This window comes from Zingiber officinale, chromosome 9A (genome assembly GCF_018446385.1).
Source record: "Zingiber officinale cultivar Zhangliang chromosome 9A, Zo_v1.1, whole genome shotgun sequence".
Lineage (NCBI taxonomy): Eukaryota > Viridiplantae > Streptophyta > Magnoliopsida > Zingiberales > Zingiberaceae > Zingiber > Zingiber officinale.
This window is the reverse complement of record NC_056002.1, coordinates 94,655,171-94,673,386: the sequence shown is the minus strand read 5'-3', so window position 1 is coordinate 94,673,386 and position 18,216 is coordinate 94,655,171. Positions and strand designations below refer to the sequence as shown.

At 35.0% G+C, this 18,216-nt stretch overlaps 1 protein-coding gene across 2 annotated transcripts; it reads left to right on the top strand.

The window, feature by feature from the left end:
• Window positions 1–4,527: 4,527 nt before the first annotated feature.
• LOC122019737 (rab GTPase-activating protein 22-like) lies at window positions 4,528–17,266 on the top strand. 2 transcript variants are annotated; one of them, XM_042577232.1, is made up of 5 exons: window positions 4,528–4,809; window positions 7,355–7,490; window positions 7,592–7,641; window positions 15,615–15,668; window positions 15,812–17,266. In XM_042577232.1, the coding sequence occupies exons 1-5, from the start codon at window positions 4,619–4,621 to the stop codon at window positions 17,019–17,021; spliced, it is 1,641 nt and encodes a 546-aa protein (XP_042433166.1). In that variant the 5' UTR covers window positions 4,528–4,618; the 3' UTR covers window positions 17,022–17,266. The 2 variants fall into 2 exon arrangements, with proteins under 2 accessions (XP_042433166.1, XP_042433167.1); XM_042577233.1 differs by having other exon boundaries at window positions 4,528–5,046.
• The last annotated feature ends 950 nt before the right edge of the window (window positions 17,267–18,216 follow it).

Sequence of the window (18,216 nt, the reverse complement as noted above, 5' to 3'; positions counted from 1 at the left end):
GTAGATAAAAATCTAGACCAAGTCCTAAAGCCTCCACCTTATATAAACCCTCACCTAGAACACCACTTGTTCTTCTAGTTGCCCCGGCCCTAAGGAGATTTCCCCACCCTTTTGTTTCTCCACTAGTGCTAGAGTTTTAAGGGTAGACAAGGAGTAATAGCTAAGCACTTAAGGCATGTTCTCAACTTTGTTAATACTTTAAATTAGCTTCTATGTCTTGTGAACTTTCGGGTATCATAGTTTGAGTGGCGATGCTTTAGTTTAAGTTCTTTCCTTAAGCTCTTAAAGGTTTGTTTAAATGGTGGATTTCGGACTTTATAGCTTGTAGTGTTTGGCTTATTTTTCTTGCTAATGGTATCATGTTTTGGCCTATATAAATTGTGCATATTCTAAACTAATTTATGCAATATTCAGTTCATATAATGATGTTTAGGAATAGTAAATTCAACCATGTTTGAAGATAATTTAGTATGTTATGTTAGTTTTAGTTCTATGCTTTCGTATGCCACACATTCAACACATGTTTTATTGGTAATGAATATACTTTTCTTTTCTTGTTCATGCGATAATTCAACGAAGTTCTAATGACTTTTCGGTAGGTACCATGTTGTCTAATTAATTAAAATTAAGATTTATTTCTTTAATTAATCGTAAGGTTTATTCTATTTATTTGAATCCAATTGTTAGTTAAGTTTAAATATATATTAACGAATAGATGAATAGGTCTACTATGTAATTTATTTATGGTATGATAATCTAATCTTGATTAGAGATTTAATGAATTAAATTATTTATAATTTATTATTCATAGATGGATTAAATGGTTGTGATCTAATAAGTATTCATTAATTGATTGAGACTTATTAGTATATAATTAACTACATTAGCTATTAATCTGATTGAATAAAGATGTAATAGGTCAACCAAGAAATATTAACCGATTTATCAGTGTAGTTTGATTATTGGAGCAATAGTCAATTAATTAAGTCATTTGATTAACATGATTAATTAATATTTTCGGGAAATTAATTAGAGGGGTTTTGTATAATTAAGATTATTAATTAAATAAATGGTTGAGTAATTTAATCAACTTAATTGATTAAATTAGTTTAATAGATTAATTAATTAATAAGGATGATTGAGAGATTAATTAAGTAATTAATTAAGGTTAGTTAATTAATCTAGGATTTAGTTGAAAGAATTGGTTAAGCAATTTCATAACGGATTAATTGATAATCTGAACTGTAATTTCAGTTTTAGTAAAATAGGATTAACATATTAATTAACAAGTGGTTAATGATATTTATTTGGTTATTTGATTGAAGTAAACAATTAATTAATAAGTTGATAGGTAATAATTACATTTAATTGATTAATGAGTAATGAACGTTAAGTAAGGTTGTTGATCTGTCTAAAGAAATAATTAATCAGTTAAATTAATTAGTAATTGATGTTACTTAGCCTACTTAGTAAATTTGATAAGCTGTAACCCTAAACATGTTCCTGAAAATAATAATAATTTAATGAGAATATCGTGAGGGAAAAGACTCAGAGGGAGTCTGTTTGTGGAAAAGGGCCCCAGAAAGAGCCCGTTTGTGGGAAAAGACCCCAAAGGGAGCTCGTTTATGGAAAAAGGCTCCAGAGGGAGCCCGTTTGGGGGAAAAGAGCTCGTTTATTGGAAAAGACCCTAGAGGGAGCCCAATATTGAGTAATTTGAATATAACAAAATGATAACAGTACTAATAATAATAAAGCTTTAATAAGGATATCGTGAGGGAAAATGTCTTAAAGGGAGCCCGTTTATTGGAAAAGACTCCAGAGGAAGCCCGTTTACGGGAAAAGACCCCAGAGAACCCGTTTATGGGAAAAGATACCATAGAGAGTCCAATATCAAGTAATTTGAATATAACAAAATGATAATGATACTAGTAATAATAAAGTTTTAATAAGGATATCGTGAGAGAAAATGCCCCAAAGGGAGCACATTTATGAGAAAAGACCCCAAAGGAAGCCCATTTATAAGAAAAGGCTCCAGTGGGAGCCTGTTTACGGGAAAAGACCCCGGAGAGAACCCGTTTACGGGAAAAGCCCCCAGAGGGAGCCCAATATCGGGTAATTTGAATATAACAAAATGATAACAATACTAATAATAATAAAGTTTTTAATAAAGATATCGTGAGAGAAAAGATCCCAGAGGGAGCCCATTTATGGGAGAAGGCTCAAAAAGGAGCCCGTTTATGGGAAAAGGCCTCAGAAGGAGTCCAATATCCGGTAAGTCGAATATGATAAAATGATGAGGATTTTATAAAAATACTGGGAGGGAAAAGACCCCAAAGGGATCTCGTTTATGGGACAAGGCTCCCGAGGGAGCCTAATATCAGTTTCCATGATATGTTATGAATAAGTTAGGTTCTGAATATGCTAAGTTCAGATTCATGTTATGCTATGAATACGTTAAGTCCATGACATGTTATGAATATGTTAAGTTCATAATATGTTATAAATATGTTAAATTCATGATATGTTATGTTCATGCTCATGATTAAGTCTATTCGTATGCTCATGTTATGCTTATGTACATGCTTGTGATTATGTTTGTTCATATGCATGTTTATGTTTATTCTCTCTTGCTTATGTCGATATCAATGCTTATGTTCATGGTATATTAGTAGGAAGGTCCTAAGTTACCTAGCATGTATTTCCTTTAGTAAACTAGATTATAGACGCTAACTATTGCATGACACAGTTTTGAACATGCTGAGACTTTCGACTCATAGACATTGTTCTTTTTTAGATAATGGGACAGATGAGACGAGAGGTGTTCACAAGTGAACTAACTCGGGACAATGGCAGTACAACCCGAATACTTTCTAATTTAAATTCTGCATTTAGCTATGTTTTCTTCTGAACGGTCTATGTAATTTTATTTAAACTAAATAACTGCCATGAAAGTATGAGTAGGTGATGTCTATAGTCATATTTATAAATTGAAAAAAAAAATCTGGGACGTTACAACAGGAGAGTGAGTAGTTGAGTCCTGTATGTCCGGTTGGCTGTGTCCAACCAGCTATATACTGAGAGACTTACCCATGAGAGTGGGGAGCTAAGTCTCGAATGTCCGGCCGACTATGTGTCTGACCGACTGTATGTTGAGAGACTTGTCCATGAGAAGTGAGGAGTTAATTCTTGAAGGTTCGACCGGCTATGTGTCTGACCGGCTGTATGCTGAAAGACTTGCATATGAGAGTGAGGAGCTAAGCCCCAAAGGTTAGTGCCTCCTAGACTTTGATTGTCATCTCACTTTGAATTTAACTCACCTCTCCTTGACTTTGACTGTCATATCATCTTAACTATCGACTTCACACTACCTTCGGGGTCATCCACAACACGTCGTATCAGTATGTTGTCAGAAAAAAATTCCTCCCACTTTTTAACTACTTGACGGTCGGCTATAAATTGATCTTATGATTTATCTCCTTTATATAATTTGAAACAGACTATGAAAAATATTTAGAATAAATATAATCATCTTTAATAAAAGATTTACTGTTATATTAGAAAAGTTTTCTTATTAAAAATGATTAATTCAATTTTTTTTAAGTTGGTTAAATATTTTATTTTTATCTTACGTTTTTATCCCCAGTTTGGATGGGATGAAAGAAAATTTATTAATGGAAAGAAAGAAAAGAGAGGATAATTTTCTTCCTCTCGGATTAATAATATACCATTTAAAGGTAAAAGTGGGTAAAAATTCCATTTCCCTCCCCTTACCCCTTCACTCATTTCCTTCCCAAACTTCCCAAACTAGATTATCCTTTTATTTACCATTTCCTCACTTTCTCCTTAGGGGAAAAGTTTGTTTCACCCTAGCAATTTATTTATTTATTTTCAAGAAATACCTAATGTAATTGTAAAATGCTTAAAACGTGTTGTATTTCCTAAAATTCTAATTATTTGATTTCAAAGAGACATGGACAATAATGCTTCAAGTTGGTGCATTAAAATAACGGATGGGACAAAATTGACCAATCCACACAGTTGAATTCAAATCTCAAATTTTGATCTGGTCAAAGAATTTGATTAGACCCGATCGATCGTCCGGTTCAAATTTAATCCGCCAAACCGGTTCAAACTTACTGTGAATGTTCAGCTCTCTACTCGTCCCAAGTGGCATAATGCAAAATGTCCAGGCGGAGAGAGGGCATGTGTTATTGGTTGGTCAACTCTTCTCATTTTTTTAAGGAATAAATAGTTTTAAAAATATCTTTTAATATTTTATTAATTTCAAAACCCCTATAAAAATAATAATCCCCTCTTCAAATAATTTCTTATGTTTTGATATTTTGTCTCTTTTCAAAATTTTAATTTTTGAACATTTTTTTAATTATTCGGGAAAAGTGTTTTGCTAATAAGATGATTTACGGGGGCTGAAATGAAAATATGGAAAGGCTCTGGAATCTCTAAAGACTCCACTCCTGATGCCACGGCGCTGCCCTGATCATCATCACACGACCTGCCCTGTTCTTGATTCCGGAGTGAAATCGGGAGGCGGAGGAGGTGGGAGTGGTGGTCCTCGGGGAGAAACGGCGGGGCAGGCGGGCGATCGATCGATCGATCGATGTGGGTTTGGAATTGGGTGGGACGTGGGATCGGGAGCTTCATCGGCAGTGCAGCGGGAGACGGTGGGGGGTGGATCTGGATCAGCGCAGAGGGGGTAGCCGGGCGGTGGCATGAGGGCGTAGTCGTCGTCGGTGTGACGGCCATGGCCGGACTCGCCCTGGCCGCCACACTCGTCATCTCGACGCGGAGGTAAAAGAGAAGAAACAAAGCCAGAAGGCGCTTACTTTTTCGTTCCTTAGCGTACCTACAAGTAGCAGGTTAGAAAGAAATCGATTATTTGAGAGGGATAGAGAGAGGGATGCCGTAGATGAGCGCCCTCCGACGAACCCATGCTTCTTCGTATTCGCCATCTTCGCCGTCGCCTAAGTCGTCCTGGATCCATTTGAGATCGCTCCTCATTGTTGCCTCCTCACCTGTTCCTGATCGGTGAGTCCCCTTCTCCCCTTCTCTTCAATGCCTTTTTCAGTTCCTTCTTATTTTTCTCTGAAGCATCGATTGGATTCCAATATAAATCTTCATTCTCCGCATACACCTAGAGAAAACCAGAAGATAATAGCTAAATGTCTTTCGTTCCTTCATTATCTTCTCACTGTCATGTTCTTCCTCTAGGGTTTGCTAGAAATTGATTATGATTGATGGCTGTTATTGTTCTTAAAAATAGTAGGAAAGTGACGCTATCCTCGTTTAACGAGATATTTAGGGCAGACTATGTATATATGAGAGATTGAGATGGACAGTAGATTTCTCTTCGGGATAATAACTGTTAACTTCTTCAAGGAGTTCATTACAACTAGTGCTTCCTGAATTTATCAGATAGAACCCAGATGTCAATTAAATTAAACATTCTACTATGTCTTCTCTACCTCTATAATGGATCTTGTTATATTATGCCCGTGCTATGCCAATTTTGAGTTTGGAATTTTGACCTGTTTATTGTTAGATTACCTACACAATACCATAATTTTGAGTGTTGAAATGCTAAAACGATATTATATCAGATATTTGCAGAAAGGTTCTTTCTTTTTCTATTGTTCTCGGCACATATTAATCTTCTAAGAGCAAATATTACTGACTTGATTGAATGTAACATAATACAAACTTCTGGTCACTTTGGTCCATATTAAAACTCTTGTTCACTTGTCTATTTGGTTCCCTCAGCCACCATCAAATTTTCTTTCTGTTCTCTTTGAGCTCTTATATACTTGTCCATGTTGTCCCTTCAGATACTGACACTTTTTCTTTTTCTGTTCTCTGAATAGAATCATTGTGCTAAGTACTATTGAATTCAAGTAGTATAGTGTATGGAAAACAGCTTGAATAACTTGTTTGCTCATAACTCTGTGATGATGTCATCAACCGTTATCAAATAGTATTAATCCTTTTAGTTTCAACTATTCCTTGTCACATATTTCTTTGATCTTTCTACACAAGTTCATATTACTCAAACTTAAGTCTCTAAAATTTAACCAACAAATTATCAGCAGTCCCAATTTCATAGCATAGCCAGGCCTTGATGTTATTATATTTGTCAAGAGTTTGAGACAAAGCTTCTCTTTTCCATTTGTAAACTTGGATTGCATAATGAAAGCACTGAACAAGTTAGATAGGAGGAAAGGGATATACTATGCTTGAAATGAATATTATAACTTTCAGCTAAAGAGCAACTTTTTGTCTTCCCTCGTATCATATGTGCTTCTTGTGTATAGAGATACATGGTAGATGCAAGTACTCATAATCAATTTCTTTGAGTTAGTGATTGCATCTTCAAGTTAGTGAAGGGGAGTCTTGGCACAACACTAAAGTTGTTGCTGTGTGACCTAGAGGTCAAGGGTTCGAGTCTCGGAAACAACCTCTTGCATAGCAGAGTAAGACTGCGTACAATAGACCCTTTACCCTTCATTAGCAGGAGCTTCAAGCACCGAGCTGCCCCTTTAGTGATTGTGCCTTATTTTACCCGCTCTTTGGATGTGGAAAAAATTTTAGTATCTGCCTGTGTAGTAGGATGCAAAATTTTTGGCAAGTGAACATCAGATTGAATTTAAGAGTGAAATTTCCTCTCAAAACAGTTACAGCTTTTGTACCCCAGCTTTAGCCTGTGCAATCTTATTGAGATATTCTTGCTTACAGATTTGATTGATGCTGTATGGTTCCATGCAGTAGATCTATAGTCTAAAATCCTGCACTATGTGCTAATGATTATAATAAAAAAATAGGATTGGTATGACTGAATGTCTTTGTAACTATTGTGTTAATTTAAGACCAGTATGTTTACCGAGGTTTTCACTTGTATCATTGTTGACGTTCCTCATACCCACTAAACAAATCTTAGAATTTTCATTCAAGTACATGCTTTATCTAGTAATCACCCCTCTAGCTGGTAGCATTTTTCATGTATGGCATCATGGGTGCTCCTTTCACCAGACTATAGTTACTAGCTGAAATTGACAATGGCATTTGAATATACAGAATAAATATTTGTTATCAGTGGGAGATAAACCTGGAACGCATTTCCTGCGCATGGCAGATATGTTAAAAAAAGAAGGCCTATAGGTAGTAGCCAATCTGAGAATTAATTGGCTAAAATTGCATGTAAGAAAAAAATGTTGGATGTTTTTGCAAGTTCATTTATTCAACTTTTATTGTTTGGGAATGAGTGTATCATCCTTTTTAAAATATTAACTTGTTTACCCTCTTCACCATTTAGTCCTTTCATAACATCACTTTAGTTTTTCAGAGGCAGCCTTAGGTCACCATGGTCTCGAAGAAAAAGGAAGCATCCCCTTGCTAGGCACCAGTGGAGCAATTTCTTCACCTCTGATGGAAAGCTTCGTGATGGTGGGATTAAGTTCTTAAAGAAAGCTCGTATTGTAGTAAGAATCTCCTCTACTATAATGTCACTTTCCAATACTCATATTAGTTGTATGATCTATTTTGACAAAAACAAAAATTGAAGCAATTACTTGTGATTCAGGGAATTGACCCAAGCATCAGGCCTGAAGTCTGGCCTTTCCTTCTTGGAGTGTGAGACTCTAAACCATATTTTCTGATCAGTTTTATACCTTGTTTTGCTTAAGTTTAATAAATTTTTTTCTTCTTAATTCGGGGCATTCTCTTCTCTGACTACTAGCTTTTTTAGGGCCTTATTTCATGTTAATTATCTAATTCATTCTTCTTTTGCATCTAGTTCTTATTCTAAGCTTGTATCTTGTTCTACAAAGCATTTGCATCACTTAGGACATGTACGCTATGCTGATAGGTGCAAATACAAAGTATGCCCTCACCATTAATAGTTGACTTTTAATATCAGTAAAACAATAGTTTTAATATTTCTTGAGTATATAATCAAATCCATCTGTAAAACGTAGCTTACCTCAATGACAAATAACGAAATGCAAATAAGTTTCTAAGAGTTAACCAATATATTAGCACATAGTGGATTTCCAAGAGCTATACAAATTGTTGGTCCTTAGGAACAAAGTTACATGATAAAATGACACCGTCACAAAATTCTTTACATTCTTCTTCTGCAACATGAGATGAGAACATAGGAATAACCTTTGGTTGATCTCTACAGGAAGTAGGACTTGACTTATAGTTGTATGCTTAAACATGATATATATATCAGTGATATCAAAACCAATAAATTAATTATGGCAAGCATATTGAAGAAAAATATTATCTTTTCCTCTTATGCATTTTGTTCGTGTAATCCCTCATTTTGATGTGTATTGGGTATTGGGTACACTATCATATATGATGATGCAATTTAGGATATTTGGTCAACCACTGCATATCGATATGCAGTAGGATGGACCATATTTAAACCATTGCTTGCTTGTTAGCATGTCCATTATTTGTAGAATGGATTATAACCTAGTCACACGCACACAACAAGCTTTAATGCTTACTTTGTTAGCATTGCTTGTAATTTGGCTATATAGTAATGAGTGCTTGTTGTTTGTTTGAGAGAAAAATCATTTTGTTGAATTCACCATTGGTTTATTTGGTCTTGAGTAAAAGGCCAGCAAAACCACAAATGCCGAACCCAAGTTTGAATCAAAAAGGTTGGGAGGTTGCGTTAGGGTGCAAGGAAAAAAGCAGTCAGTTACATCATTGCTCGGATTTGATGCAAAATAGTTAAGGATTTTTATATTATTATAAGTTGATCATCAATGCAAATAAAGAAGCTAGTCTGTAGTTTGTAGTTATAAATAATATGGAATCACTTTTAGTGAAATGAGTAAAATTAGTGGATGTGATGACTGCATGAATTAACAGAATATGCTTATAAGGAACAAAATGGAATGTAACAAAAAGTAAAAAAAATAATTATTGCTGTCTAAGTAGTTCTAACATATGTAAAGCTTCTATTAACTTGAACGTTTGGTTCACATATGTTAATTATTATCTTTCTTTTTCTTGAAACCAGATTTAAATAATCAATTATAGTTCTCAGTTTCTAAAGACTCTTTTCTGCAATACAAGCTTCGTGTTTATTTCCTTTAGGCACTCATCCATTAGCTAATATCATTTTTAAATTGTATGCAATAAATAATTTTTTCTTTAAGATAATTCATAAGTTGATCTAGCAATAATATGGAAAGATAGGTAAAAAACTGGCCTACCCTCCCTTAAATGTTAATCTACGGTTATATCATTTGTTGGACTGTATGTGGTCTGAAGTCCAAACACTAGTAACTACATTATCATATTATCCTTATCATATCAATATAATCACTGAATACTTGTCTAGGGATTTGATCATAATTTTTTTTTTGTCTATAAATCAAGGTTCTAAAATTCGCTAAGCGCTAGTCGGGCGGCAGACCAACGCCTAGCGCCTAGGCCGCCTAGGCGGGGACTAGGCGTCGCTAGGCGGATTCCTCGGTATCCCTTGTTTCATGTGGACTGTGGACAATGTCATATGCAAATCTAAATGTTTTCTTAAACAATTTCATAGCAATGAAGATCTAACTATGTATGCTAAAATAAATACATACTTTCCAATACCAAAAAATAAAAAACTATAAAAGAAATAGTTAAACAATAGAACATGCAGTAAGTTATCATAATCATATAGTAAACAGTAGAACATTGGAAAATAGTAGCAATAGTTCAATTCAAAATTACAATGCATTGTGAACTAGTAACCACTAAGCAAAATATAATTGTTAAATAACATAAATCATGTCTTAACAAAATGAGTTCAAAATTACACAACTAATAGACTCGTATTTATTCTGCTTCTTCTTCTCCATAATTTTCAATAACTTGTTCTTCATCGGACACAAACTCAATATCATTATTATGATCCTCGTCTTCTTCTTCGGATTCAAAATCATCTTCATGAAGTTCTCTCACTCTAGAGCTTCTTCGGGGTTGTAGATTTTCATCTGCTCCACTTGCTTCATCAACCATTTGCCAAGTGAGCCCGGAACCTAGTTCAACTTCATCATCTTCCCCACCATCTACAATCCAACCTTGTGCATTTGAAGCATCTTTTGCAAGAAGGACATCAACATTTCTTTCTTTTTCTCTTTTTTGTTTGTTCAACAATCTAGCATTAAATTGGACAAATACTAGATTGTTCAACCTGTTGGCATCCAACCTATTTCTTTTCTTTGTATGAATCTAAAAAAAACAGAGAAAGTAAATACTACAGTTAGTATCTGAATATAGAGTATAGAATTTAAAAATTATAACTAATTTAATTAAAGAGTAGACTGAAAGTTTAAAACTTACTCCTTCAAATGTACTTCAATTTCTTTCACACCCAGATGAACTTGTAGTTAATGAAAGTATCCTCAATGCCACCCTTAGCAAGTTAGGTGTGTGAGCACCGTATGTACTCCACCATGCACATGGATCAAATGTATCATCATTTTTTTCACATGCTTTTGCTGCCAATGTTTTTCCAAATAACCCAGTCTTATTTCTATATTTTGGAAATTCCTTGTTAATAATTGTATCTTGTAGATCTAACTCATTGGCATGCAAAGTTTCCATGCATTCAAAAATCCCCATCGCGACCTCCTCATAAAGAGCAATAGAACTATCTTTGTAGTAAAAATAAGGATTCAACAAAAATGCAGTGGTATGCAATGATGTATCAAGTCTATCCTTCATTTTTGACTCAATAATGACTATGATAGGCTGATAATTTGATTCCACGTTATTCAGAGCCACCTTGATATCTTCTTTAGCTTGAAGAAGCTCCCCATATAGAAACCCCATCGATGGCTTTCTATCTCCATCTACCAATCGAAGAACTCTTACCAAAGGAGCAAATATTTTCAAACAAAGTGTCACACCATTCCAAAAACTCATGCTCATCATTGTAGAGTAAGCCAATTTTCCTTTGTTTGTTTTTGACCATTTACATTTCTCCCACATATCACTTGTAAACATGGCCCTTAAACTAGCTTTTTTTTCAATCAAACTTTGCAATGTGAGGAAATTTGATGCAAACCTGGTAACTCCTGGTCGGACTATGTCTCTCTTCTTTGTGAAACTTCTCATCAATGATAAAGTCTTATGGTGAGCATAGATGAAAATGGTAAAAGCCTTGGATTGCTCAATTACCTTTTTATATCGTGGAAGTTTGCCAATACTTTCAAGCATGAGATTAATAGTGTGAGTTGCACATGAACTCCAAAAGATCCCGGGTCGTTTTTCTCTCATCAATTTAGCTGCAGCCATATTGTTGGTGGCATTGTCTGTTACAATCTGAACAATATTCTGAGCTCCTACTTGTTCAACACACTTGTCAACATACTCAAAAATAAGTTCAGCTGTATGCGCCTCCTCTGAAGACTCCTTAGACTCTAAAAATGTAGTACCCTCCTTGCAATTAACACACAAATTTAAGATGCTTCTTCTTTTTCTATCACTCCATGCATCTGTCATGATTGAGCACCCATTCTTTGCCCATTCTTCTTCATGTTTCTTCAACAATTGTTTTGTTCTTTCAACTTCGGCTTTCAATAGTGGCTCCCTAAGTTGATATTGAGTTGGAGGCTTGAATCCTGGTCCAAATTGACCCACTACCTCCATTAGTTGCTTGAAGCTATCATTATCAACAGCATTGAATGAGATTCCATTTTCATAAACCCATCTCCCAACATATTGTTGAACTTGTTGAGTTCTCTCTTTGAAAAGTGCCTCATTTATATTTTTTTGGCGAAGCACTTTACTTCCACTAGAGCCTGCATTTTCTGGAGCAATTGCCGATGCATATCTATCCATGGGGCCAAGTGAAAGAGGTTTCTTAATTCCATCCATCCCTTCAATTTCAAGACCTTCTTCTTCATCTTGAGAAATAGTCACCTCTGCTCTACAACTTTGTTCTTCCATTATTTTGTTCTTCTTTCTGTTCCTCCCTTCTAAAATAGCCTGTTTGCACTTATTTTTATCTTCTTCAGATGCTTTTCGACAACCAGATACATTTCCAGGTATATTTCCAATGTGCTCCTTTATCCTATACACTCCTCCTGACATGGTTTTTCCACATAGCTTGCATTTAATTTTGTCGAGATTTTTAGGATCTATCAATATCCCAAACTCCCATCCGATATCGTTTGACTTTCTTCTAAGCATTCCAGATTCGGGTTGAGTGACAGATGCTGTCGAAGATGGATTGCTTGCCATTATGTTAACAGATAATCTGAAAAAATTATATATAACAATTTAACAAGTTAATAACATAACATGATAATAAAATTTAATTATACCTTTTTACTATACCAAACGATACAAAATAATGAAATATAACATTAACAAGTCTAAGAATATTTTTTATATATCATTATATCTTAATCTAAGTATCTAAGTTATCTAACTAATAACATTTATTAGATAATAGATATTTGTTTAAAAAACTTAAATTTAAAATATATTTTTTATATTTTTAAATCTGTTTTATACTTTTATATATAAATTAATAATATTTATTGGAATTTTAAAAAATATAATTTAATTTTCATATTTTTAAAACTGATTTATATAAATTAATAATATTTATTAGAATTTTTAAAATTTTAATATAATTTTAATATTTATAAATCTGATTAATATAAATTAATAATATATAAAATTTATAAATACGATTTATATAAATTAATAATATATTAATATGTATTATGATTTTTAAATTTTTTTTTTATATTTTTAAATCTGTTTTATACTTTTATATATAAATTAATAATATTTATTGAAATTTTTAAAAGTTTAATTTAATTTTCATATTTTTAAAACTGATTTATATAAATTAATAATATTTATTAGAATTTTAAAATTTTAATATTTATAAATCTGATTAATATAAATTAATAATATATAAAATTTATAAATACGATTTACATAAATTAATAATATGTATTATGATTTTTTAAATTTTATTTATTTTTATATTTTTAAATCTGATAAATGATAATTGAAAATATTTATAATGATTTTTATTTTTTTTAAATCTGTTATATAAATTAATATTTAATAATATTTATTAAAAAAATTAAATCTATTAGTATTATAATAATACTATTATTATTGAATTCTATATTTCTATTAGGCTTTATGAACCGAACCCTAAAGTCTACCCTATTATTGAAATTATCCCGTTAGGAATTGTTTTAATTTATTAATTATTAAATAAAATAAATACAAAATACTAAATCTCGAAGAAAAAAACGCCGCGATGCCGCGACGTCGAACGCCACCGGCCGCCACTGGACGCCACCGGCGCCTCGCGGGAGGCCTCCGGCGCCGCCGGAAGCGTCGCCGGACGAGTCCGGTGGTCCGGCGAAGTCCGGCGTTGCTTCCAGCGGCGCCGGTAGCGTCGCGGAAAGCTTTTGGCGCATCGTGATGCTACCGGCGCTGCTGGAAGCAACGGCAGACTTCACCGGACGCGCCGGACGCGTCCGGCGACGCTTCTGGTGGCGTCTGATGCCCTGCGACTCGTCCGGTGTTGCCGGAGAGTTGCCGCGACGTCGCGACGACGAAGAAACAAAAAAAAACAATGAACAGAACAAGAAAATAATAAAAACTCACCGGAAGTTGCAGGCGGCGATGAGAGAAGACACAAGTCGGCGATGAAAGAAAGAAGACGAAGCGCCAGCCTCTCCGCAAATCTGATTTAGTGATTAAAAACGTACCTAAAATACCTAAGCCCGCCGAAGCCCGCGTTGGCCGCCGAAGCCCGCGTTCGCCGCCGAAGCCCGCCGAGGACCGCCGAGGGCCGCCTAGGCGGCCCAACCGCCTAGGTCTTCCGCCTGGCTGGTTTCCGGCGCGGCCTGCAGCCGTACAACGCCTAGGCGGCGCCTAGGCGGCCGCCTAGGGCGAAATTTAGAACACTGCTATAAATTTAGTTTCTCCTTTATATATTTTTTCTGATGTTCTATGTATTGTTCTCTAAATTTAGATTTCATGCTTTTAACCTGCCGAAGAAACTTATTCAAGCAGATGTAAATTTATGATCAATAATACACTAGTATAGTAGATATTGTCAATTGCATACTATATCTTAATATCTTACTAATTACTTTACCTCTACATACTAACTGTATGTTATACATCTGTCTTCTTCCTTCTCGCTTCTTTTCTTCATCCAATAAGTCAATACTCTTTTTTGCCAGAAAGGCCTTTATTTTCATGGTTGCTGCCCTATTCTATTATCTGCTCATATATGTTACATGTTTGTTCTCGTCCTTGCAACATACACTACCAATTTTTAAATTGTTATTAATGTTTTACCTAAGCGTTATGTTGACAAATCTTGTATGTTTGTATTGAAAAATACCATTGCTTTAGGTTCAATAAATAAAGCTAAAGATGTGAGCGGTGGAGGTAGACAAAAATGAATATAGTTAACATAAAGATAATTTAAAAGATGTGAAGGGTACTTCCAAGTTGCAACATAGGATTATATAAAGTTTATCTGTGGGACATGATCTATCTAGCACTGATCTGATGCTGCTACTTCAGTGTTTTGTGAACATAATTTTACACTTTGTCATGCATCTTTCCGTTTCAGAATTGCTTAAACAAAAGCCTAAGAAAGTTCAAGAGTGGAAGAATATAGATGGTATTTTTATATAAATGTTTTTAGAGAAAAAAGAACTTAGAAAAGAAATCTTTCTTCATCTATATGCTGATTTCTCATTCTTACTCTTGATTCGAGGACAAACAATAAAAAATTCTTTTTCATAGGTTCATGACAGATGTCTGATTTCCCAAATAGATTTATGATCTGCCAAAGCTGATCGTAATACAACTTAGCCTCTTCATAATGGGCATACTAATTTTAGGGCCTACGATTAGAGTTGGAACAAGATAAAGCTTAAGGTGTGCAAAGAGGCCAGAGGGAGACAAAAAGGAATATGATTACAAGATTTACACGGTTCAGGCATTACTAACTACATGATATTGATTAGAGCTCAATGGTAGAATAAAATTCATATAAGAAACCTCGTCCTGTAAATTTTATAGACCTTGGTAAACTTTATCTTGAATTCTCAGAAAGATAATTCAGGTTTTGCACAAAATAGGTTATGGCATTTTGAATGCTGTTCCAATACTTGTTAAGATTTGGACTATTTTGTGTTGACCTCTGAATACAAATTGCCAACAATATGCTTGTGTTTTCCAACCTGCGATATCCTCAAATCCGTTTGTTCAATTCTATAAGGCCTAATTTGCTTCCAGAAACAAAAAAAAACAGTTTTATTCTTACTGAAACAGATTTAATTAAATATGCAAAGGTAGAATATATATACTTTACATTGTTTGTGGGACTCTTATTGTGAAATAACTCATCTATAGAATCCCTCCCACAAAGTTATTGTCACTATGAGTCTGCTATTAGTACAACCTTGGCCTCTGTTTCAGGAAGTAGAAAAAAATAGCATATATGCTCTTTTCAGTAATTCATTATGTGAATTTATTTGAACATTTAAAGAATTACATGGACAAGTAGTGATCTATGTTCCTTTGACGTGTAGCTATGACCTGAGGAGTTCAAAGGCCGAAAGAAATGTCGTTCGAGCACATAGGAGGTACATGTTCCAGTCTGCTAAGCAAATATCTGTCTTCACTTGGGTTTTCTTCTTGTTACAGTTTATGAATATGGTTATCGTCGATGAAAGAAGTTCCTTGATTATGCTTCTTACCGGATATAATTGCTATGTTCTTATTACAGGAAGGTATATGAAAAACTTAGAAGACGATGTTGGCAATTGTTAAATCCAGGCGATGATAAACTAAATGAAATGGACAGTCCGAGAGTGTGTGAATCTGTTTGCTCGAGTGTCAGGGAATCCCTTTCAATTGGACAAGAAAGCTCATTCAGTGGCACTTTGGATCACGTGGGCCATGAGGAAACAGGTACACCCGGCCATGTTATCGTGGAAGAAAATGAAAATAGCGGGATTACTTGTGCAGATGTAGATGCCGATGCAGATGATACAGAATCTTCTTACAGTGAATCCTCCAGTGATGAAGAACCTAGCAGCACTCTAATGTCCCCTGCTTTACGACTCAGTGAAGCTGATCCTAAACTTGCCAAGATTGCTTCATCAATCGGAGAAATCCCCAAAGATAGCCAAAGAGCTGAGAATTTCACAACATGGCAACGCATCATGCGACTGGATGCTGTTCGAGCCAATGATGAGTGGAAAATTTATAACCCATCCCAGGTCAATGTATCCAGAGGCAAGGCTATTAAGTTTGCTACCTGCATTGGCTTGAAAGACTACGAACACTTGGAGCCATGCCGAATTTACCATGCTGCACGTCTAGTTGCGATACTGGAAGCCTATGCGCTCTACGACCCTGAAATTGGCTATTGCCAGGGAATGAGCGACCTTCTATCTCCCGTACTCGCTGTTGTAGAGGAAGATCATGAGGCTTTTTGGTGTTTTGTTGGATTCATGCGGAAAGCTAGGCATAACTTCCGACTCGATGAGGTAGGCATCAGGAGACAACTAAGCATTGTCTCTAAGATCATCAAGTCAAAGGATGCTCACCTCTATAGGCACCTGGAGAAGCTCCAAGCTGAGGATTGCTTCTTCGTGTATCGAATGGTCGTTATCATCTTCCGCAGAGAGCTAACCTTTGAGCAGACTCTCTGCTTGTGGGAGGTTATGTGGGCAGATCAGGCGGCAATTCGAGCAGGGATTGGGAAATCCATATGGGGGAGAATCAGACTACGAGCTCCGCCCACGGATGATTTGTTGCTTTATGCCATTGCAGCATCAGTCTTGCAGAGGAGGAAGCTGATCATAGAGAAGTACAGTAGTATGGATGAGATTCTCAGAGAGTGCAACAGCATGGCGGGGCAACTCGATATCTGGAAGCTTTTAGGTGATGCACATGACTTGGTGGTGAGCCTTCACGATAAGATCGAATGAATGCTACGTCATCATTCCTTCATGCTGACTTGTACTATCTACGTAGTTTTAGTCGGTTCTATTTCTTTTCTATCGATTATTAACTCCACGTCGTCTATTGACCATCAGAGGCTCGAATTGAATTGTTGCTTCACGCTTCAAAGAAGGCAGCATGTCGTGCTTTATACTTGATATAATCATTTAGGTTAAAAAAAATGATTATTCGCCTTTGCATTGAATGAAAGATTTTAGCATGCTCTTTTTCAGATATGGGATCACGGTGGATGCTTGATTTCTTTTCTTGATTGTCTATTTAATTGAAGGTCGCATTATACTATGACCCATTGGTTTTGAATTGTGAGTTTTTCTAATGTTTTCCTTTTTTTTTTGTTTTTTTGCATTTGCATAAACAAGTAATATGATTAAAAAATAAAATAAAATTGGCTATAGAAAATTTTGACGAACAAAATAAATTTAATTAAATACCATGTCACAAATAACCTCTGTCAAAAAACAAACTTTTCGGATTTTTATTTTCCAGAAAAAATCGGAATTTTGATGCCTACATTCATTTCTTCGTAAAGATCAATCTAAAAAACACTTCGAAATAGGCGTTGAAAGTCTTTCCCCCAATTTTTTTTTCTTACAAAAGGGTTTACACGGCAGAAAACAAGCGCATCACAAAAGTATCCAAGTAATAATAGGTAATAATTACAGTGCTAGATTCCATGGCCTAACGAGCTCATTTCATCTCTCCGCAATCAATATGATGTCTCCGGCAACCATTTTAAAGAGGGTTGAGAAATAAGCCTGTAATTTAAAAACTGAAAGAGGTATTTCATTTACCAAAGTTATATATTTTAATCGGCTTTTTACCAAAAGCCATAGATAGAATATGATATTTATTAAAAGGTATATTATGATTTTATAATTATCAAAAGGCACATTAATAAATGTGAAAGTCTTTTTATATCCTTCCAACTAATATCACCTTTTCCCATCCCATTTTTTAAGGCGTATGAATCACATTTGAATTATTTAGATTTAAAAATTTTATTAATGATTCAGATGTTGATGGTGTCAACATCTTCACCCTCCCTCTCTCAACGCGTGCAAGCCTCATGCTTTTCTTAACTCTTCGATTGCGAAAAACTTTCACACATTTTTTACTTGCGAGACTGTCCCTCCACTGAAATACTACATGAGTGTCTTCGTG

What these genes read in the sequence shown, in the direction of transcription:
- LOC122019737 (XM_042577232.1), top strand. Translation starts at nt 4,619, where the DNA reads ATGTGGGTTTGGAATTGGGTGGGACGTGGGATCGGGAGCTTCATCGGC. An exon ending in TAAAGAAAGCTCGTATTGTA is followed by an intron (nt 7,491 to 7,591) that starts GTAAGAATCTCC and finishes CTTGTGATTCAG; the next exon opens with GGAATTGACCCAAGCATCAG. An exon ending in GTCGTTCGAGCACATAGGAG is followed by an intron (nt 15,669 to 15,811) that starts GTACATGTTCCA and finishes TTCTTATTACAG; the next exon opens with GAAGGTATATGAAAAACTTA.